The sequence below is a fragment of the Marmota marmota genome, unplaced genomic scaffold, assembly GCF_001458135.2.
Source record: "Marmota marmota marmota unplaced genomic scaffold, marMar, whole genome shotgun sequence".
Taxonomy (NCBI): domain Eukaryota; kingdom Metazoa; phylum Chordata; class Mammalia; order Rodentia; family Sciuridae; genus Marmota; species Marmota marmota.
The window spans coordinates 27,159,733-27,178,354 of NW_026000221.1; the positions used below are offsets into that span (position 1 = coordinate 27,159,733).

At 61.6% G+C, this 18,622-nt stretch overlaps 1 protein-coding gene across 8 annotated transcripts in view; it reads right to left on the bottom strand.

The window, feature by feature from the left end:
- The window catches only part of Adcy7 (adenylate cyclase 7), a 51,861-nt gene that overhangs the window by 18,123 nt on the left and 15,116 nt on the right, over positions 1-18,622 (bottom strand). For 2 of the 8 annotated variants that reach the window (XM_048792221.1, XM_048792218.1), the window contains exons 2-7: positions 7,036-7,437; positions 4,730-4,933; positions 3,676-3,837; positions 2,808-2,957; positions 2,363-2,511; positions 1,341-1,452 (exon numbers count right to left, since the gene is read on the bottom strand). In XM_048792221.1, the coding sequence (XP_048648178.1) occupies positions 1,341-1,452; positions 2,363-2,511; positions 2,808-2,957; positions 3,676-3,837; positions 4,730-4,933; positions 7,036-7,206 (948 nt within the window). In that variant the 5' untranslated portion in view covers positions 7,207-7,437. Of the gene's footprint in view, positions 1-1,340; positions 1,453-2,362; positions 2,512-2,807; positions 2,958-3,675; positions 3,838-4,729; positions 4,934-7,035; positions 7,438-7,774; positions 8,899-8,939; positions 9,405-10,821; positions 11,214-16,247; positions 16,473-18,622 lie in introns of those variants that run through there. The other 6 variants (XR_001503850.2, XM_015488754.2, XM_048792220.1 and 3 more) reach the window with 6 other exon arrangements.

An 18,622-nucleotide genomic window follows, 5' to 3' on the forward strand; every position in this document is an offset into this window, starting at 1 on the left:
GGGGGGGGGGGGGGGGGCAGGGTCCCAAGGCCCCGGCTCTTGGGAGGAGGGAAAAGTTCTAGACTCTGATCACTCACAGGAGGAGAGGCTGGGAGGCCTGCACCTGCCAGGGCCTCCCGTTCCGTATGAATGAGGGCAGCTTGGGCCCCGCTAGGAAAGGGAAGGCTGTGTCAAAGGGGACAGGCAGGCCCTTGGACTTCTTGTCAGAGGAAGGCCAGCTGTGCCCCAGACCCTGGCCCCTGGGGTGCAACCTCACGTATGGTGCCACCCAGGGTGCCCCACCTGCTGGTTCAGAGCTGGACAGCTCCTGTAGGAAGGCCCCAGGTCACACAGACCTCGGAGTCCTCAGTCTATAATGCGACAGCCACCAGAGCTCCCCTGGCCAGCGCCGGCCCCCAGCGGCTGGTTACCGTCAGCAGTGGGGAGCTTGCCCCCTGCACTGGGGAGCCCACTCCTGGGCAGGCAGTCCCTCCCAGGACTGAGCATCTGGCTACAAAAGACTGTGGGGCCAGACTTGCTTCTCATCCAGTTCTGGACATTGACCCTCTACAGTGGCCCAAGAGGCTCTTAAAAGCCCTGAAGGGTGTGGGCACTGGCAGGTTTGATTTTCCAGGTGGTTCCAATGTGCAGCCAGGACAGACAGTCACCCCCTTACACGTCCCCTTCCATCTCTACTCAGCAGCCACCACTTCCAGGAAACTGGCCCTGACCACCTTAGGCTGGGCCAGGTTCTCCCTGGGCACTGGTCATGCTCCTTAGCATCTTGGGAACAAGCCACACTCCTCACTCAGCCATTAGGTCCTTGCATCCTGGTGACTGTCCCCTGCTCCATGCACACGGCCACATTCATTCCATGGGCACAAAGAGCGGTCACTCCCTCCAGGCTTCTGCTCCAGCTGTCCCCCTGCCTGGGACTCTGCTCCCTTTCTTTCTCAGGTCTCTTTTTTTAGGTTTGTAAACTTTCACGTGTAGGCGATTCACCAGGGATCTTGTCAAAGCAGACCCAGGGGAGGCCAGACATTCCGCAGTCCTCCCGGCCTCCCAGGTGAGGCTGAAGCTGTGGCTATATGCAGAAGAATGAAGCCATCTCCTCCAGGCAGCCGCCCGGAGTCCCACCTGAGCTCCTGGGCCCCATCCATCCCCAGGGACGCACTGCTGGCCTCCCCACGGCCTCGCACTCTGGGGCCACAGGATTCTGACCGCTGCAGCCACCACTGGACCCCACCTCTACCAGAGGGTGGCGGATGCTCGACTTCAGCAGGTCCCCCGGCCCCTGAGCCCAGCACAGCTCTGAGTGCACGGCTCCCTGCCAAGGCAGTGGGGCAGCCGGGCAGGCTCACCTTGGCGATCTGGTCAAACTTGCCGAAGAGCTCGTTCAGCACCACCACCAGCTCCTTGGGGGAGCAGTCGCTGGCCAGCCGCGTGAAGCCCACGATGTCCGCGTACAGGATGCTGGGGGACAGGCAGGGCGTGAGGGCTCAGCCCTGCGAGGCAGGCAGCAAACAGGGTGCCATCGGGGTCTCCAAGAGCCCACCGTGGGCCTCTGCCACTCCTCATTCTCCCAGGGACAGGAGAGACCCTCCCAGCCACAGACCCCGAAGACTCCAGAGGCTCTGGATTACAGCAAAATGGAGTAGAAGCCACAGCTGCAGGACCCCTGCAATGCCAAGGGCACGCCCCCTCCCTGAATCTGGATCACGGCCCTGAGCAGGAACACACCCCCTGACACACCCCCTGGTTGGATGCAGCTCCCGCTCCCCCAGCCACCTGCACGCCCGGCTCTTCACAAGACCTCATCCTCACCCAGCCCTCGCGGGTTCCCATCCCACAGGTCAGCAAACTGAGGCTCAGGCGGGACAGCTGTGCTTCCCCCTCATCTCCCTGTGCCAAAATCTGTGATCTCCTGACCGATCCTCAGCCCAGACGGATGGCAGTGGGGTGGGGTGCTGGCACCCAGCGCTGAGCCCCGGGCAGGGGCCGCACCGACTGCCAACTCCCAGGAAGATTCTGTGGCCCCTGAGAATCAGCCAAGCACAGGCACTGGGACCGGGGGGCTCCTGTTCACTGAGCCCTGGGGGCTTCACCTCCTTTGGGGCTGTGTCCTGTGGAGAGCCACCTGAAAGGACCCTTCCCTCCCAAAGCCACATTTGCTCACTCGGGCTTTATGGTTTCAGGAAGACACTCGGTCTCCCCCAACACCAGCCCAGCCTCCTGTTCAAGAACCCTGACCTGATCCTACTCCTGGGGAGACAAGGGAAGAGTGAGACCAGGCAGAGGCCCCCCCCCATTCCCGGGTGGGCTGGGCTCCGAGTGTCCTGGCAGGAAGCCCCCACTCGGAATGCAGCCCTGGCCCGCTGCCCACCTGACGTTCTGGTGCCGCTTGACATAGAGGCTGTGGAAGTTGTTGTCGGGCATGTAGCGGCGGTCCCCGTGCTCCTTGAGCCGCTCGATGATGGCCAGCTTCATGCCCATGGAGATGTGGGCGGGCAGCACCGACAGCAGCAGATTCTCCTAGGCACGGGGAGGGGGGGCAGTGGGGACGGGCAGGGTGGCATCAGGCGCCAGGCTTGGCCCACCTGGCCCCTCCCTCATTCTTGGCAGACTGACGTCCAGCACCAACCCCGCCAGGCACCTGCCCTCCCCAGCAGCTCCCTGTGTGACACTGGCTGGGTCTGGTGTGCACCCCAGGAGCACAGCTGCCCAAGTGTCCGCAGCCCAACAGAGAAAGCAGGAGAACTAGAGTGTTCTGGGGTTGGGGGGCAGCCAGGAGAAGTCAGGGGTCAGCCACAGAGGAAGGGGGTCCTCACTTGCTGGCGCTTTTCAATGCGTAGCTTCCGGCGGATCTGGATGCACTTGACGGTGTAGGTGAAGAGGTCCCGGGACGCGTCCTGCATCTGGTGCTTGTGGAAGGCGCCCGCCAAGTTCCCACACAGGAAGATGATGGCATTGGCCAGCAGCTGGGAGACCCAGGGCAGGGCTCGGTATTGGCTGGCTTGTCCACCCTCACCCTGCCCAGGCCCCTGGGCAGGTGACGATGCCCCCTTTCACATCCCTGACCCCCAATGCAGTCAGATGAGCACTTTTCCCAGGGCAGGCCAGGACAGGGAGGCCTGGACTTTCCTGATGAGTAGCTGGGATCACGGGACCAGGGGCCGGGCCTCGGCGCCCGAGAGGCGGAGGCAGCCGGCTCACGGAGCCCAGGGCCCGAGGGCAGCATCCAAGGGACAGGAGCAGAGCACCTGCTGGCTCTCCGAGGGCTCTGGCTTCTACCCCGGGCGGACACCCAGGCCAGGAAGGAGGAGAACACATCTCCAAGTCCCCACTGACTATAATAAAGGTTTCTCTCGCTCAACACACAAACCCAGAGAGCCCCCAGGATACTCCCCAGCCCCGTCAGGCCGGAGCCGGCGGAGAGAGAAACCTCGGGAGCAAGATGTCACTCAGGCAGCGCCTAACCCAGCAGGTCGGCCTGAGGCCACAGGGACACTCTAGGCTAGCAGAGTAAGGCCAGCGGGACAGAGCCCTGTCCAGGGAAGTTCTGGGCAGCCGTCCATCCGTCAGCATGGCCCCAAGGCCTTGGGGTGCAGCTCATCCCCCCCCTTGACTGCCCTGAGGCGAAAGCCACCCTCCCCCCACCAGACCCTCCCCTCCCCTCCCACCCCCCCTGCCCCTCACCTGCAGCCCCATCCAGACGCTGGGGGTCGTGAAGGCCCCCATCAGAGCAGCACACACCAGCAGGTGAGAGACGGTGGACACCACCCCCACGGCGACGGCCCCCCGCGTGCTGAAGGGCAGCAGCGTGTACACCACGAAGACCACGAACAGGAAGAAGGGCACCTGGGGACAGGCAGCGGGAGGCTAGGCCTGGGCACGGCCTGGGGGAGCTGACAGCGGGGGCCCTGCAGCCTCATCCCTGGGTCCTCTGGATGGCCCCGCGGCTCTCGTGTGGTGACTCAGCCACAGACAGCGGAGCAAGGTCTGGCCTGCCCTGCTGGTCTCCCCAGGAGGGAGGCTCCTCACCCCTGTGACCTGGGGACCCCCGGCCTGGCTCCCCCTGCCACGGACCCTCCCCCAGGAAGGGCAGTGAAGACGCTGGCCCTCCCTCCAGCCCCTGCCCTGACCCCTGCTGGGAGTGGAGCCCCCAGCCAGGAGCCTTCAGTCTTTATGGTCTCCCTGGGCCTCAGCCCACCCAGCCACAGGAGGGTCCCGGGCCCTGGCTGTACTGGTCACAGTGTGCCACCCCTTGGCAACAGAGGCCACCCAGGCCAGGCCCAGACCCAAGTCTGGGACTCGAGCCAGCAGAGCAAGGGCTCTTTGAGCTGGGGTGGCACACGGATGGGTGGGCAGCCCGGGAGTGCTGCGGCCATCTGAGTGGAGATAGTCAGGTCTGGCCATCCTGCTGGCCCAGGCCTGACCCTTCCTGGCATGAGAGCCAGGGTGCCCCCTGCCTCTAGAGCTGGAGGGCGGTTATCTCTGACCACACAGGGGCCACCTGAAATGCCAGAGCCGGACATCAGGTGGACACGCCTCACACCTCAGCCCCCTCCCTCTGCAGGGAGCTGGGCCCACCCCAGGTCTCCGAGTCACAGCCCGTGGAACGGAAAGGCCATGGCCAATGTGTCCACGCAGACGCATTCTCCAGAAGGGACCCGCTGCCCGGTGAGGGCTGCGGGGCGCACAGGTGGCAGGGAGCATCCAACCCCCAGAGGCACGGTCCCTGCCCTGTTACCTGCTCCCACGCACAGGCTGCCTTCCTCCAAGAGTCCAAAACCAGCACGTAGCCCAGCGTCACCAGGCAGGCCCAGGCGAGCAGCGCCAGGGCCCTGAGCCACCTCCGGACGAGGCACTCAATATACACCAGCACATACAGAGCCACAAACACAGCGAAGGTCAAGGAGGCCGTGCCCAGGACAGCCTGGTGTCTGGAGGGGTCCTGGACAGAGCAAGAGGCGTGTAAATGCTTTGGCTCTCTCCAGCGGAGGGCCACCTCCTCCAGGAAGCCCACCCAGCCTCACTTCTGAGGTCGTCCATGTGGGGGATGGCGGTGCCCTGACACCTGTTTCTTCCTACCCCTCAGGCCTGTATTTGAGTTGTCACCTCCACTAGGACTTCCTTTCCCCAGTTACCTCAGGGTCCTAAGCGTCCTCCTTTCCCAGGCCCCGTGAGGACTCTCCACCCAACCTCCCCACGAGGCAGCCTCTACATCCTCCAGTTCCACGGCACCCTGTGCATACCTGAGGAAGACAGGTGTGACCACAGGAGCCCAGGGCAGGGCTCCTCCCCCGGCAAAGCCTTGGTGTCATGGTTTGGATTTAGATTGTCCCCCAAAGCCTCAGGTGTTGAAGGACTAGTTCCCAATGAGCAGGGTTCAGAGGTGGGGCTCCGGGAAGTGACTGGATCAGGAGGCTCTGACCTCATTAACAGGTTGACCCAATGACGCATTAATAAAGGGACCGTTTTGTTGGGAGGCGGCAGAGACGGTAGGAATTGGGGTCTGGTTGGAAGATCATGGGGGCGTGCCCTGGAAGACTGCATCCTGTCTCCAGCCCCCTTCTTGGTCCTTCTCTCTGCTTCCCAGCCACTAGGAGGTGATAGCTCCGCTCCACCACACCCATCTACCATGATGCTCTGCTTCACCCCAGGCCAAGGCAATGGAGCCAGCCAGTCTTGGACTGAAACCATGAGCAAAATAAATCTTTCCTCCTCTAAGTTGTTTTTCTCAGGTATTTTGTCATAGCCATGGAAACCTAACTAACACACTTGGAAAGTGCCTGGAAGAAGGGAAATGGAGCCTGACTTAGTGCATAGTGGTTTCTGGGTGAGGAAAGCAGGCTCCTGCATAGAGAAGGTGCTGGAGCAAAGGCAGAGGGTAACAGGAGGGGCCTGGGAAGAAAGTTGCATAGCTGGCACTGTGCCAAGAGGTCCCCGCACAGATCCTAAGGTCCATGAGGGCAGAGGCCTACTGCCATGCAGTCAGCCCTCAAAAACTAGCTGTCTGGGGGCTGGGGATGTGGCTCAAGCGGTAGCGCGCTCGCCTGGCATGCGTGTGGCCAGGGTTCGATCCTCAGCACCACATACAACAAAACAATGATTGTTGTCCTGCCGGAACCGAAAAACATAAATTAAAATTCTAATCTCTCTCTCTCTCTCATCTCTCTCTCTCTCTCTCAAAAAAAAAAAAAAGCTAGCTGTCTGGGGAGTGACAGGAAGCAAGTGCCCTGCAGTCAGAGACACAGAGGGCCAGGCTAACAGAAGGCCTGAAGGGTTCCAGCCACCTTGCACAGATGGACACCCTGTAGTCTCTGATGCTTTCTTCTAGAAATTTCTAATTAAATCTCTATTCATTAAAAAGAAAATGAAAGCTGCAGCTCCTGAGTCACCCGAGCCACGTTGCAGGGGCTCACCAGCCGCACACAGCTCGTGGCTGCAGCAAGGCCAGCACCCGGCTCAGAGAGGACGTCGGAGCTGTCTGCCCGGGGAGCTGCGCTGCGGAGGATCCTGAGCCAGGCGCACTCTGAGTTAGTTCCCAGCTACTCAGGAGGCTGAGGCAGGGCGATCACCAGTTCAAGGCCAGCCTGGACAACGCAGCAAGACCCAATCTCAGAATGAAAAACTGAAGGGCTGGGGCGGTAGCCCAGAGGCAGACTGCTCCTGGTTCCGTCCCAAGTACCAAAGAACAAAAAGGAGGAGGCAGAGAACAGTGAGACCAGAGCCCGGCCGGGGGATGACGGGAGCCGCCTGCTGTGGCTGGGGACGTGGTTCAGAGGCCGTCCCCGATCAGGTCCCCGCAGAACCCAGTTTCATGGTGGAGAAAAGCGAGGGTAGTTTTTTGGCCCCGTTAATGTGGCGTCTAAAACCAACTCAGACTTCCAGGTGCAATCCAGCTTAGCCCGTCTCCCAGCAGCCTGACCGCCACGGTCAGCACTTCACACAGCAGGACCGAGGCTTCGAGAAGATGACAACTGGCCCCAGGCCTCTCGAGCCGCGTCCCAGCTCAGATCTGAAGCCCAGAGACCGGGCCACCCCTGGACTCACCCCGTGGCTGAAAGTGATGGCCACCAGCGCCACGCAGGCGGCCCCGGCCACGGCGAGGAGCATGAGCAGCAGCGGCCCGTGCTGGCTGGTGAGGCGGTGCTTCTCGTAGAGCGCAGCCTGGTCGGAGCCCTCCGCGCCCTCGTTGAGGAAGTAGCGCCCCTTGGCCGGCATCGTCCTCCTCTGGAGCCGTGGTCCTGCCGCCCACTCGGGAGCCCCCGCAGCCCGGGGGCATCTGCAGCGGCCTCCTCACAGGTCTAGGCCAAGGGCCTCTCCCCAGCTGGCGATCCGGGCTGGCCAGCGGTCCCCTGAGCCTGCAGCGCCATGGGTGACACAGACCTGCAATGCTCCAGCCTCCTCCCTGGTGTCCAGGACCGGCTGAAGGCACACCCCACGTCCTCAGCTCTGCGGAGACAAAGCAGACCCGGGGTTTGAGGCGGGCTGGCATCAGGGGAGCCTGGGGCTCAGGCTGGGCCTCTCTAGGACAGCACTGTCCGGTGCAGTAGCCGCTGGCCTCTTGTGGCTATTTGAAAGTGAATTTAAAGTAATTAAAAATAAAACTAAAAATCAGCTTGCACAAGCCACTTTTCAAAGGTCCCACAGCCAAGCCACACGTGGCTGGCAGCCACTGCAGCGGGTGGCGCGGACACAGCCCTCCTACCACAGAGGGGACCCGGCAGGCAAGGCAGCACGCTGCTGCTCTCGAGGTCTGCTACTGTCCCCATGTCGGACTGTGACCCACCTCGATGAATTCTGCACCCGGGGTCAGGTGCAAATCCTTGGTCACTGAATTTCGGCAGAGCTACCTCTGACATAAATCAGGAGCACGGGCCGGTGGCTGTGTCCAGGCTCTGTCCTGTCCCCTGGGATCCTGGGGCTTTTTAGTGAGTCTGGGTCTCTAGGTCTAGGGGATCCCAATCATGATCCTGGCAGCCCTGGGATTTGGGGACTGCCTAGGGCCCAGAGGGGACTGGGAGGCTGAGGGGCCCGGGCTCAGAGCCCCACACTTGCTTCAACCAGGGAATCCCCCTGCATCTGAGAGACATTAAGCTTTCACAGGAAGTCTGGAGTCTGCTTTTCTTAAAAGAACCCACTGATAAAGTTAAATGGTTTGCAAGCCCCAGTCAAAGGAAGCAGAGTGGACCCAGCACCGTCCACTCATCAGAACGTCCATTCATTCCCAAAAGGCTTTAATGACACCTCTGTCTTGATGTATGTGGCTGGTTGACTCTCTCCAGGACTCCCAGGGTCCAAAGGGAAAACCCCCAAATGCACCTCTAAATGTAATCAGTCTTTATTCCACGGGAGGCGTCTCCTGAACTTTTACCAGACACCCCGGCCATACATGCTGTGGGGCCCGCAAAACGAGATATGGCCCCTGCCCGATCCAAATAGCTCTTTGCAGTAACCACGGCAGCAGCCCTGTCACTCCAGGCCTCTGCCCACACGCTCATACTTCGCAACCTGCAGAGGCCAGCCATTTTACAGATGCTGAACTGAGCCCAGAGAGGCACAGTGGCTTGCTCAGGATCACACAGCGGGCGCTGGTTGGGGGAGGGCTGAGTCAGACCCAGGTCTACCAGCTCCCCATCACAGATCCTCAGCCCAAGCTTCCCCACAAACATCCCAGGGGACCAAACCAGAGGCCACGAAACATGAACAGCAACACTGCCTGCCCTGCTGGCCCGGCCCCAGACACCACCGACACCACCGTACTGGGATCACAGGCTGAGAGAGCCAAACGCCAGGGGGCTGGGACCCTCTCCGGCTGCCCCATCCTCCAGACAGTTCCCAGACCGAGCCACGGGCCGAGGGTGCGTGCACGCAGGCGTGAGAGTGCACATGCGCACATCCCCACCCACATGCTCATCCCCTCACCCTGGGTCACCTAGTGTCCAGACACTGACCTGCCCTTCGAGGCCCACGGAGCCGGGCACAGAGACAGGAGCAAGGTCCCAGGGCCGTGGGAACCCAGGCCAGCCAGCCCTCCTCTCGGCCTCTAACTAGGCCACTTCCTGGGCAACGGTGGGAGGGAAAGGGGTGGACAATGGGCAGCCCCGGGCACAGGATCAGCCCATCCAGGGACCTCATCCAGCTCCCCCACAAGCCGGGCAGTGCGCGCAGGGCTGGGGGCTGGAGGAGCGCGGCAGGAGGCCGTCCTGGAGAGAAGACCCAGGGCCACCCCCGGGGGCGTCTCCACAGCCAGCTCCTCTGCGCACTGCCCCCAACGTCAGACCCAGAGGCCCCCGCCAGGGAGGGGCTCCAGCCCCCCTGTGCCATCAGCAGCTCTCCTACCAGTCGCTGACTTACCAGCAACGGGGAGGCCCCTTGTCCCATCTGCCACCAGCGGCCCTGCAGCCTCGGCCTGTGCACTCCTGACAGGCAGCTCCCCCTCCGGTTACTTCTTCTGGCCCAACCTTAGGCCGAGCCCAGCCCTGACTCCCTGCTGCTCCCCACCCCCACCCCACAGTCCTGTCCAAACTTCAAAGCCACCTGCTGAGCTGGGGCCCCTTCACTTGGAGGGACTGTGGTCCCAGAGACCCGTACTGCCATCACACCTCTTGACCACCCTATTGGCAGAGTGGCCCCAACTGATGAAGGAGGGGATGCTGCCACGGCGATTCTTGCTCTGGCCAGGCAGCCCCTGGACCCCTGCTTCCAGCATCACCTGATGAGGTGTGGCCCATCAGCACAGGCCCGCCCAAGCCCCAGTCACCAAGGCCATTCCAGTGAGAATCCTCTTTGGGACATTTGCTACCCCAGGGATGAAGCTGCTAGCAGGTCCCCAAGCCCCTACGAGGAGAAAGTCCCCTTGGAAATGACACCCAATGGAGAACTGGGGATCCAGCGGCCTGACCCCCCCGGGCCTGAAGCTCAAGCCCCCGAGGGCCCCTCAAACACTGGGCAATCGAGGTCCCTTTCAGCTTGAGCCAGTGTGAGTTTCTGTCACTTGCAACTCAGCCCCAGGCCTCACATCCGGCTCCCTGACCCAGTCTATCTGTCCCAGAAGCACTTGTGGCCCCCGCTTAGCACACAGTGAGAGTGACCTGCAGATGCAGCCCACTCTGGCTTAGTCCTGCTCTGCAAGGGAGCTGGGCCACCCCCACAGCCCCAGCTCAGGCCTTGTCACCATGCCCCAGGCTCCGCAGTCTCGGCTCAGCCAGGCTACAGAAGACCTGAGGCAGCAGACAAGCAGGAGACCCAGGGCTGCGGGAGGCTGGGGCAGGCAGGAGCTCTCCGGTCCTCTCCAGGGGCCTCCAGAGAGGCTTTCCCCAGGGAGAACCTAGGAAGCCCAGAGGGAGCCTTAGGCATAAAGGAGAATTGCCAGTGGTGGCCCTCGGCTCCCTGCAGCCCAGGTCCTGAACAGCGTCTTCCTGTTAGATACTGACATCTCTTTCTACCCTTCAACCTGCACACTGCCCCGTAGGCATGACGCCTGCTCCCATTTCACAGACAGGGAACTGAGGCACAGACAGGTTCAGTTGCTGCCCATGTTCACACAGACGGTAAAAGAGGTAGGACTTGAACACCGGCCACCCAAGGTCACCCCTTGTCCTGCCTGCCCCCCTCTGGGGCTGATATCCACAAAGCCCTAACATCTGAAGATGCCAAATCCTTCCTTGCTCTTGCCCCAAGAAGGCCCAGGATAGAACTATGGCCCAGGGGTGTTGGGGGGGAGCTAAGCAGACATCAGACCATCCCTTCTGCCTTGCAGGAGCGAGGTCAGCACTGAGATCCAGGAAGGCCTCCTCCTCCAGGGAGCCCCAGTACCCCTCGCTCCTCCCTTACCTGCAGCGGGGCACACGGTCTCTGTCAAATGCTGACCGAAGGCCAGTTTCCCCAGTTGGAAGAAGGACTGGAAACAGGAGGCTGGGACCCCCTAGGCTGGGTCCCCAGGTGCTCACGAGCCCCTTCTGCAGAGGACCTGGCTGATCTGGCAGCTCCCTCAGCCCACCGCTGTGGGTGCTGTGCTCCTGTCACCCCCAGCTGTCCCAGATGCAGACGGGCCCTCACTTCCTCACCCCAACGTGCCGGCAGGAACCCCGGCTGCTTCCTCTGGCCACGCTCGGTAGGCCCCGGGCTGCCCAGGGCCTGGGGCCCTGGTGGCCTCAGGAAAGGGAAGTGGGGGCCCGGAGGCATGAGGGCAGGCGGGCCTGCAGCGGGAGGCTCTGCTCAGGCCCTGGGGCCCACACCCCGCCCAGCAATCACACCAGTGACCAAACCACAGCAGTCTGGCCTCCAGGCTGGCTGGGCCCTTAGCCCCCTTGGGGACTAAGGGCAGATTTCTGGTCTTGCTGAGGAGTCACCCTCCTCAGAGACCTTGAACTCCGGGAAGCTGCTTTGCCCAGCACCAGGCCTAGCAAGGGGCGACCTCGACAGGGTCGGAGGGGTTGCACGCTCCCTGTCCTCACCCCCTGTCCCCAGAGCCCTGGCCTCAGGCCTCTGCCACCTCTGCTCCCCCTGCCCTTCCTCCACACACCCGCAGCTGCCCCCAGCAGGGGCTGCACACCCCTGTCCCTTGCTGGGGGTGAGCCAGCAGAGTGAGGGCCAGGAGGCGGAGGGTGGGGAAGGAGCTGGGCGCGGGGAGGGCGGGCGCGGGGCAGAGGAATGGGGGCACCTGCCGCCGACCTCTCCCAGGGAGGCCAGCACCCGAGGGAGGAGCCCAGATCCCGGCCGGGCTCTGCCGCCACTGACCTGGGCCCTGCTCCCCTCGGTACTGATGACCCAGTGGTCTGCACGTGTCTGGCCGAGGCTGCAGGGACAAAGCTGTGAGTGACCCGGGCCAGCACTGCTGTCCTCCAGACCCTGCAGGACCCCCAGCGGACTCCGCCTCAGCCCCCAGGCTCTGGACCTGAGGACCATCACCAACCTGCTCTGTGGTCCTGAGCAAGCCCCTGGCCCGACCTGGCCTCCATTTACCTTCCTGCTAAGGGGCACTTGGGTCAGACTGGGCTGGGCGAGGCCAACTGGCTCCGTGGAGAACGAGGTTCTGGACGGGAGTGGACCGAACGAGAAGGACTAATTCTATGGGTAGAGGGGCGGGGAGCTGTTCTTTACAGCTGAAATGCTCCCTCTGCGTCATTCCCTGGGTTAAGCAGGACCTGAAGTCCTCTCTCCTTTAAAATGCAAACACGATGAGTCCAGCTCGGCCATCTCTGCCAGTTCCCGTGAACAAAGCCTGCTCAGGAAGCGGTCGGCCATCCATTCTCCCCTCTTCATCTTCCTTCAGCAGATGTGCATGAGCACCTACTATGTGCTGGGCACCAGGCCTGGGACCCGCAGGCAGCCATCTAGCTGTGCAGGCACCAGCTCCAGAAGGCAGAGACCTGGCCCCTGCCGCCACCCCATCAGCCAGGACTCTGCACACTGTGGGTGGCGGGTGCCCGGGCAACAGTGCTCCTCCAGCGACCGGCCCATCGAGCAGGTTCCCCTGCTGCGAGGAGCAGCTGCATTTACCCCATCCTCAGCCCAACTCCACCATTGAGGGTTCACTTCTGTAGACTGGAAACACTTTCTCAGCCACAGTGAGCAGATTTCTGACCCCCCTTCCCTTGATAAGGAAGAACAGAAGGGGAAGTCCAGAGGGCCTCTCAGGAGCTCTCGGTGCCCGGCCTGCCCAGGATGCAGCCAGGAGGCATGAAAAGGGGTGGGATGTGGGGAAAGACAGGCACCAGGGACCTGGAGGGCAGGAAGGACACACATTTGAGTCTCAACTCCTACTGAAGCAGCCTGTTGGAAAGTGACAGTCCAGGAGACAGACAGACAGACAGCAGAACAACCTAAACAGGAGGAATTCCAAAGAGACCCCGAGAAGACTCCTATAATGCTGTTGTCTGTAAGCTGTTTCTAACCTGAAACAAAAACCAAAATCTCTAGAGAAAAGACGGAGAAATCCAGTTGTTTAAGTAAACAATTTACTACATGGTTAAAAAAAAAAAAAAAAACTAACAAAAGCATAATCAAGACAGGTGACAGATAAGGGAAGCAAATTTGTGACTCATACACAAGAAGCTAATCTCCCTCATATGTAAAGAGCTCCTGCAATTAAATAAAGACCATAACCCAGTAGGAGAACATATGATCAGGAAGCTCACAGAAAAGGCGATTAAAATGGCTTTTAAACATTTGGAAAAGAGATGACTTTACCCCATAATAATAAACACAAAACTACCATGAAAAACTGTCAACTGGCAAAGATCACTGCATTTCTTAAATGAGGTCTTTGTTTTTGGTTTTTCTTTTTTTGCTACCAGGGATTGAACTCAAGGACATTCAACCACTGAGCAACACCCCCAGCCCTATTTTGTATTTTATTTGGAGACAGAGTCTCACTGAGTTGCTTAGGGCCTCGCCATTCCTGAGACTGGCTTTGAACTTGTAATATTCCTGCCATCACCTCCCAAGCCGCTGGGATTACAGGCATGCACCACCGTGCCCGGCCGTAAATGTGTGTTTGAAACAGGTACTTACATCCCCTCCTGGGCACAACTGAGTCAGCGCAACCCCTGGGAAGGCAGGTTGGGGATTCCTAACAAAGGCACCACTGTATACACATACCTTTTGACATAGCAAATCTACTTCAAGTAATTCATCCTACAGACACTCTCACCTGTGTGCAATGACATACGTGCAAGGTGACTCATGATGGCATTCTTCGTAATAGTGAATGGTTGAAACAAGGTGTCTACCTGTCAGGAACTGGCGACATGAATCATGATACCCTACATTCCTACAGTGGAATACTATGCAGCTTGAGATCCTGTGGAAACCTCTCCTAGTCAAAGCACGGAGCAGAACAGAGGAAGGAGCAGAGGAAGGAACACAGAAAACCAAAACTTGCTTTGGCAGAGAGGCCAGATCGCACTTCTCATTTTCAGTTTCCATTCCTATTGTTGTGTTGCTTGTGCAAGTGTAAAAAAAAAAAAAAAATTCTTAATACATATTTTTTAAAAAAGAATCCCAGGTCTATCCTTTCTAAGCTGCGGGACCCTGTGCCTCAGTTTCCACTTTTGAAATACAGGGGAGAGAATACCAGTCTGAGCACCCAGGGCCCTGAGAGGATTCCGTGGGTCCTGTAGGGAGGGTGCTGAGCCTGCGTCTGTCACAGAATGCCCAATCTGGGTGGCCCCTGTTGTCGAGGTGGCAGAAAGGGCCGTGGAAGTGAGTGGCCCAGAAGCAGCCCTTCCCCGTCACCCGCAGCCTGCTCTGAGCCTGTGGCAGTGCAGGGTGGGACAGGCCCAGCTCCCCCCTCTGCCCCGGGGGGCCTCTGGTTGGAGAGAGCCGGGGTCACCATCTCGGCATGGCTTTGGGTGCCATGAGTGGCCCCACCGGTTGGTGACACTAGCTGGGCCAGGGAGCAGCCCTGAAGCCCACCCAGGGCGGGGGAGGAGAGGATGCTGGCCCCAGCCAGGGGGGCTCCCCGGTGGCATCCCAGGGGACACAGAGCCTTCCCCAAGCTCCAGGCCACCAGCAAGACAGGAGCCACAACACGGGGCCCTCGCGGCGTGCCCTGCAGGGGGAGAAAGTGGACAGCAGAACCCCCAGCCTGGCCCCTCTTCACCTTCTCGAGTGGGGGGGGGCGGGGGCGGGGCCTCCCCTCCCAGGGCTCTCCCCCCACCTCCCCGGATCCTAACCCGCTGGTCCCAACCCTGCCAGTTACACAGCGCTCCTGCTGGGACAGGAACCCAGGCCTGCCCTGCTCCAAGTCCAGGCTCAGGGCCTCTTACTCTCCACCGGGGCGTCCTGTGCCACCCTCTGCCCCACAGCAGGGAAAGTGACGCCACTGAGCACACACCTCCACGCAGTCCCCAATCAAGGAAGTGCTGGGCGCACTCCTTCCTCTCTCCCATTTAAAGGTTTTTTTAAATTTAAAGGGCAGCCAGCACAGTGGTGCGCACCTGTGATCCCAGCAGCTCGGGACGCCGAGGCAGGAGGGTCACAAGTTTGAGGCCAGCCTTGCTCAGCAACTGAGGGAGACCCTGTCTCAAAATAAAAAAAGTAATCAAGGGTGGAGGATACGGCCCTTGGCACAGTGCCCTTGGGTTGACCCCCCAGCACTGGGGGGTGGGGGAATCCCCTGCACATATTAGCAAATCGAAGGCTCTGACAAGTCCTGCAGGAAACCCCCTGAATCAATCACAGCGACGCCCTGTTCACGGGACTCATTTCTTGCAATGAATATCTAGTGGACTTCCTTTAGGGACATGCTCACTTGGAGTTCCCATGGTGACTTGGCCACTATCCTCTCCCTTTCTGACAGGCTGGGAAGCTCCCTCAGGCTGGGGCCCCATTATCCCACCTCCACCTGACCCTGGGTTGTGCTAGAAGGCTGCGTGGTGGGGAGGGGGACAGGCCCATGCCCCTACTTGTGGGCCGGGGACCAGTCCTGACCGTGGCCTCCCTGGGTGAGGGCGAGGGGGCACTGGGGAAGAGGGCCTGGGAAGCATTCCAGGGCTCTCCAGCGCAAGTGGGCTCGGCCTCCCTCCCAGGCCTCCCTCCCAGACCTCCCCCTCAGGCCCCTCAGGCAGTCTTCAGGTGGGAAGTGACCTGCCCCTGGGGACAGCCAGACGGAAAAGGACTCTAAATGCCAACCAGTTAAGCGCTCCTGTCAACATTTCCTGACTTGCCGTGCCACGCAGGGAGATGGCCCCCTGCCTCAGTTTCCCCGTGGGCCCCATGCAGGTTGGTGCAGGGGACAGAGCCCTGGGCTGAACACCAGGAGACCCGAGGTCCTGTCCCCGCTCTGCCTCCCCAAGCTGTGTGACCTGGGCAGCTCCTCACCCTGTCCAGGCTGGCTCCTTCACCCCCTAAGGCCCTTCCCTCTCAGACAGCAGAGAAGCCAGCCCGTCGGTGGCAGAGGCACCCGCCACCCAGCACGCAGCCCACCCCAGCCCACTGAGACGTCACTGCCTGGCCGGGCTCCCCGTCCCAACAGCAGACCTGAAGCCACCACCTGCCCAAGCTCCCAGCCCACTTGCTGGGGCTTCCTGAGACCTCCCTCAGGACAGGGCCATGTGAGGGACAGGGGCTGCCCTGGGAGGCCAGGCTGAAGGCCGGAAGAGCCTTGTGCAGGGGAAGGAGCCCCACCCGGCCTCCCCCACCAAACCACAGCCCCGGCTTCCGGAAGTGCAGCCACACGGGGGCTTGGGAGGCCCCACCACAGACGTCGCTGGCCGATCCCTGCTCCTGACGCTCATCCTGCCCTCAGCTCTTACCTCCAGGGTGGCTTCCAGGCCGGGCAGGCAGGGCTGATGGAGCCTCAGGCCACAGCAGCCTGTGTACCCCGAACCCAGGCCTCCCTGAGGCGGCCCGCCAGGGCTCCCCACACCTGTCCTGAGCCCCAGGAACCACCACCCAGTGCCGGCTCACCCCCTGGCCCAAAAACTCCTCCAGAGCTTCCCAGGCCTCCTGGGTGGGTGTGCGATTTGACTGATTTCGCTTCCCCAAATAAGCCCCACCCTTCGGTCTCCTCCTGCCGCCTCCCACCTCCACGGCTGGGAGGACTCCTGCTGCCTGTCACAGCCAGGCCCCACGGCCACCTCCTCCAGGAAGGCGGCCGGCCCCTCCCCCGACTGCCCACGCCCAGCTCCGAGCCTCCCACGGCACCAGGTGGACCATCAGACCCCGCAGCCACACACGCTGGGGGCCAGGCTCCAACCCGGGGGCCCCGTCCTGTCTGCCTGAGCTCTGGCAGGTCACTAGCCTCTGAGGACCCAAGCTCTCGCCTGAGTGATGGAGAGGAACCTGCCCTCCCGCCACGCCCTGTTCTGACAGTGAAATCACCTCCTGGCTGTAAACCTCCTCATAAATCCAGAAACACCGCCCGGGGAAGGGGCCCACCTGCCACAGGGAGTCGGCCTAGGGCCTCCAGGCCCCGCCCACCAAGGGCTCACGGGGCACAAGGGAGCAGCTGAAGCCACAATCAGACAGACAGACATGGTCCCCGTGCCGTCCACGCTGGGGCGGGAGGCACACCACAGATGAGCTGAGTGAGGAAAGGCAAATGCCCAGGTGGGCAGGGGTGAAGCCGGGGTGAAGCCGGGGCCCGCAGAGTCTAGTGGTTGGAAACACAGGATCCACCTGGGAGGAGCTGTGTGGCTTTGGACATGTTCATTAACCTCTCTGGTCCTGAGTTTTCTCACCAGAGGAATGCACCGGTAATGGTACCTAGCTCTCAGGGGCTTCACAGAGGAGGGTACGCAGTGAGTGCCAACACACGGCATTATGTCAGCCGGCTCCAGACACAAGGGATTGGCAGCCTGGGAAACAGGCACCATGAACACACTTCAAGTCCCAGGGGTCTCCCTTCCACTTCCAGGCAGCCCCCAAAGTAACTCTTCTCTTCCCTCAGGGACTGGGCCTGCTGAAGTGCTGGCCCTGGCCCAGGCCCTGCCTGGCACCACCGCACCCCCTCCTCAGGGACAGAGTGGTGGCTCCAGGGAGTCTGGGTGTTTCAAAGGAGGCCACTTCCCACTGCCCAGGCCCCTATTAAAGCAGCCTCCAGTGGCTTCAAAGGGCTCCTCCCCCAGCCGAGGGCCGAGGGAGACAGGTGTGCAGGGCTGGGCCCACAGCAGGCAGAGCTCGGTCCCAGCCCGGTGGCCAGCCCCCGCCCACACCGTCAGGAGATTCCCAGGATGCAGGACCAGCCTGCCCACTGCAGAGGTGGGCACTGAGGCCCGAAGGAGGGGCGACGGCTCCGGGGATGGAGCAGGGCAGGAGGAGCCCAGGTGACCAGCCCCAAGTTCACCTCCTCCTGAGCGAGACCCGGGGGAAGGGGCAGGGGGCCGAGGGCCCAGCGCCCCCAACTCGCCTCCAGCCGGCAGACTCACCGTGGGCTGGCGCCTGAGGTGCGCCTGGTCCTCCCTGTCCTGTCTGCTCTCCTCGGCAGCCAGTCAGCACCACTGAGGCCAAGGCTGAGCCCCAGAGCCCACCGCAGGGCGGGCTGGCCAGACCTGGGGCAGGACAGAACCAGAGGGGGGGCCAGAGGGGCCCGGACCCCGAAAAACAAAAAGATCCCAAGCAGGGAGGGCACTGTGGGTCCCCGTGACCACGGGGGCTCTGGGCCCTCGGAGCCAAGCAGTGACACCACCCACAGGAGTCCTACCAGGGACCTCACGCTCCCCAAACTCCGTCCAAAGACTGTGGCCACTCCTTCCCTGTCCTCACCACCAGGGTGCCATCGCCCAGGGGCGGAGGTGGGCCTCAGGGGAAGCATGGCTCAGAGCTGAGGAACGTCACCGGGCCCCTTTCCCTCAGGGGGGAGTCCCTTCTGACCATCAGCATGGCAGAGGGGACAGAGGGACAGGGAAGGAGCGGAGAGGAGGGTCCCCCCAGCACCCCGGCACCAGTAACGGCCAGGGGCGGCTGCGGGCGTGGGGGTGTCACTTGAGCTGACTCAAGTGCCAATGGGCCTCCCTTCTCCCCGGGCTCAAGCCCCCCCGAAAGGGGACACATTCCAGGGTACGAGGCCAGGGGACAGCCAGGTGGTCTGAGGAGCAAGTTGAGGAGGGACTGGCCCAGAGTGGATGAGAAGGGACAGGGACAGAGCTGAGAGGGAGGTGGGCCAGGTCAAGGAGGTGACAGCTGTAGG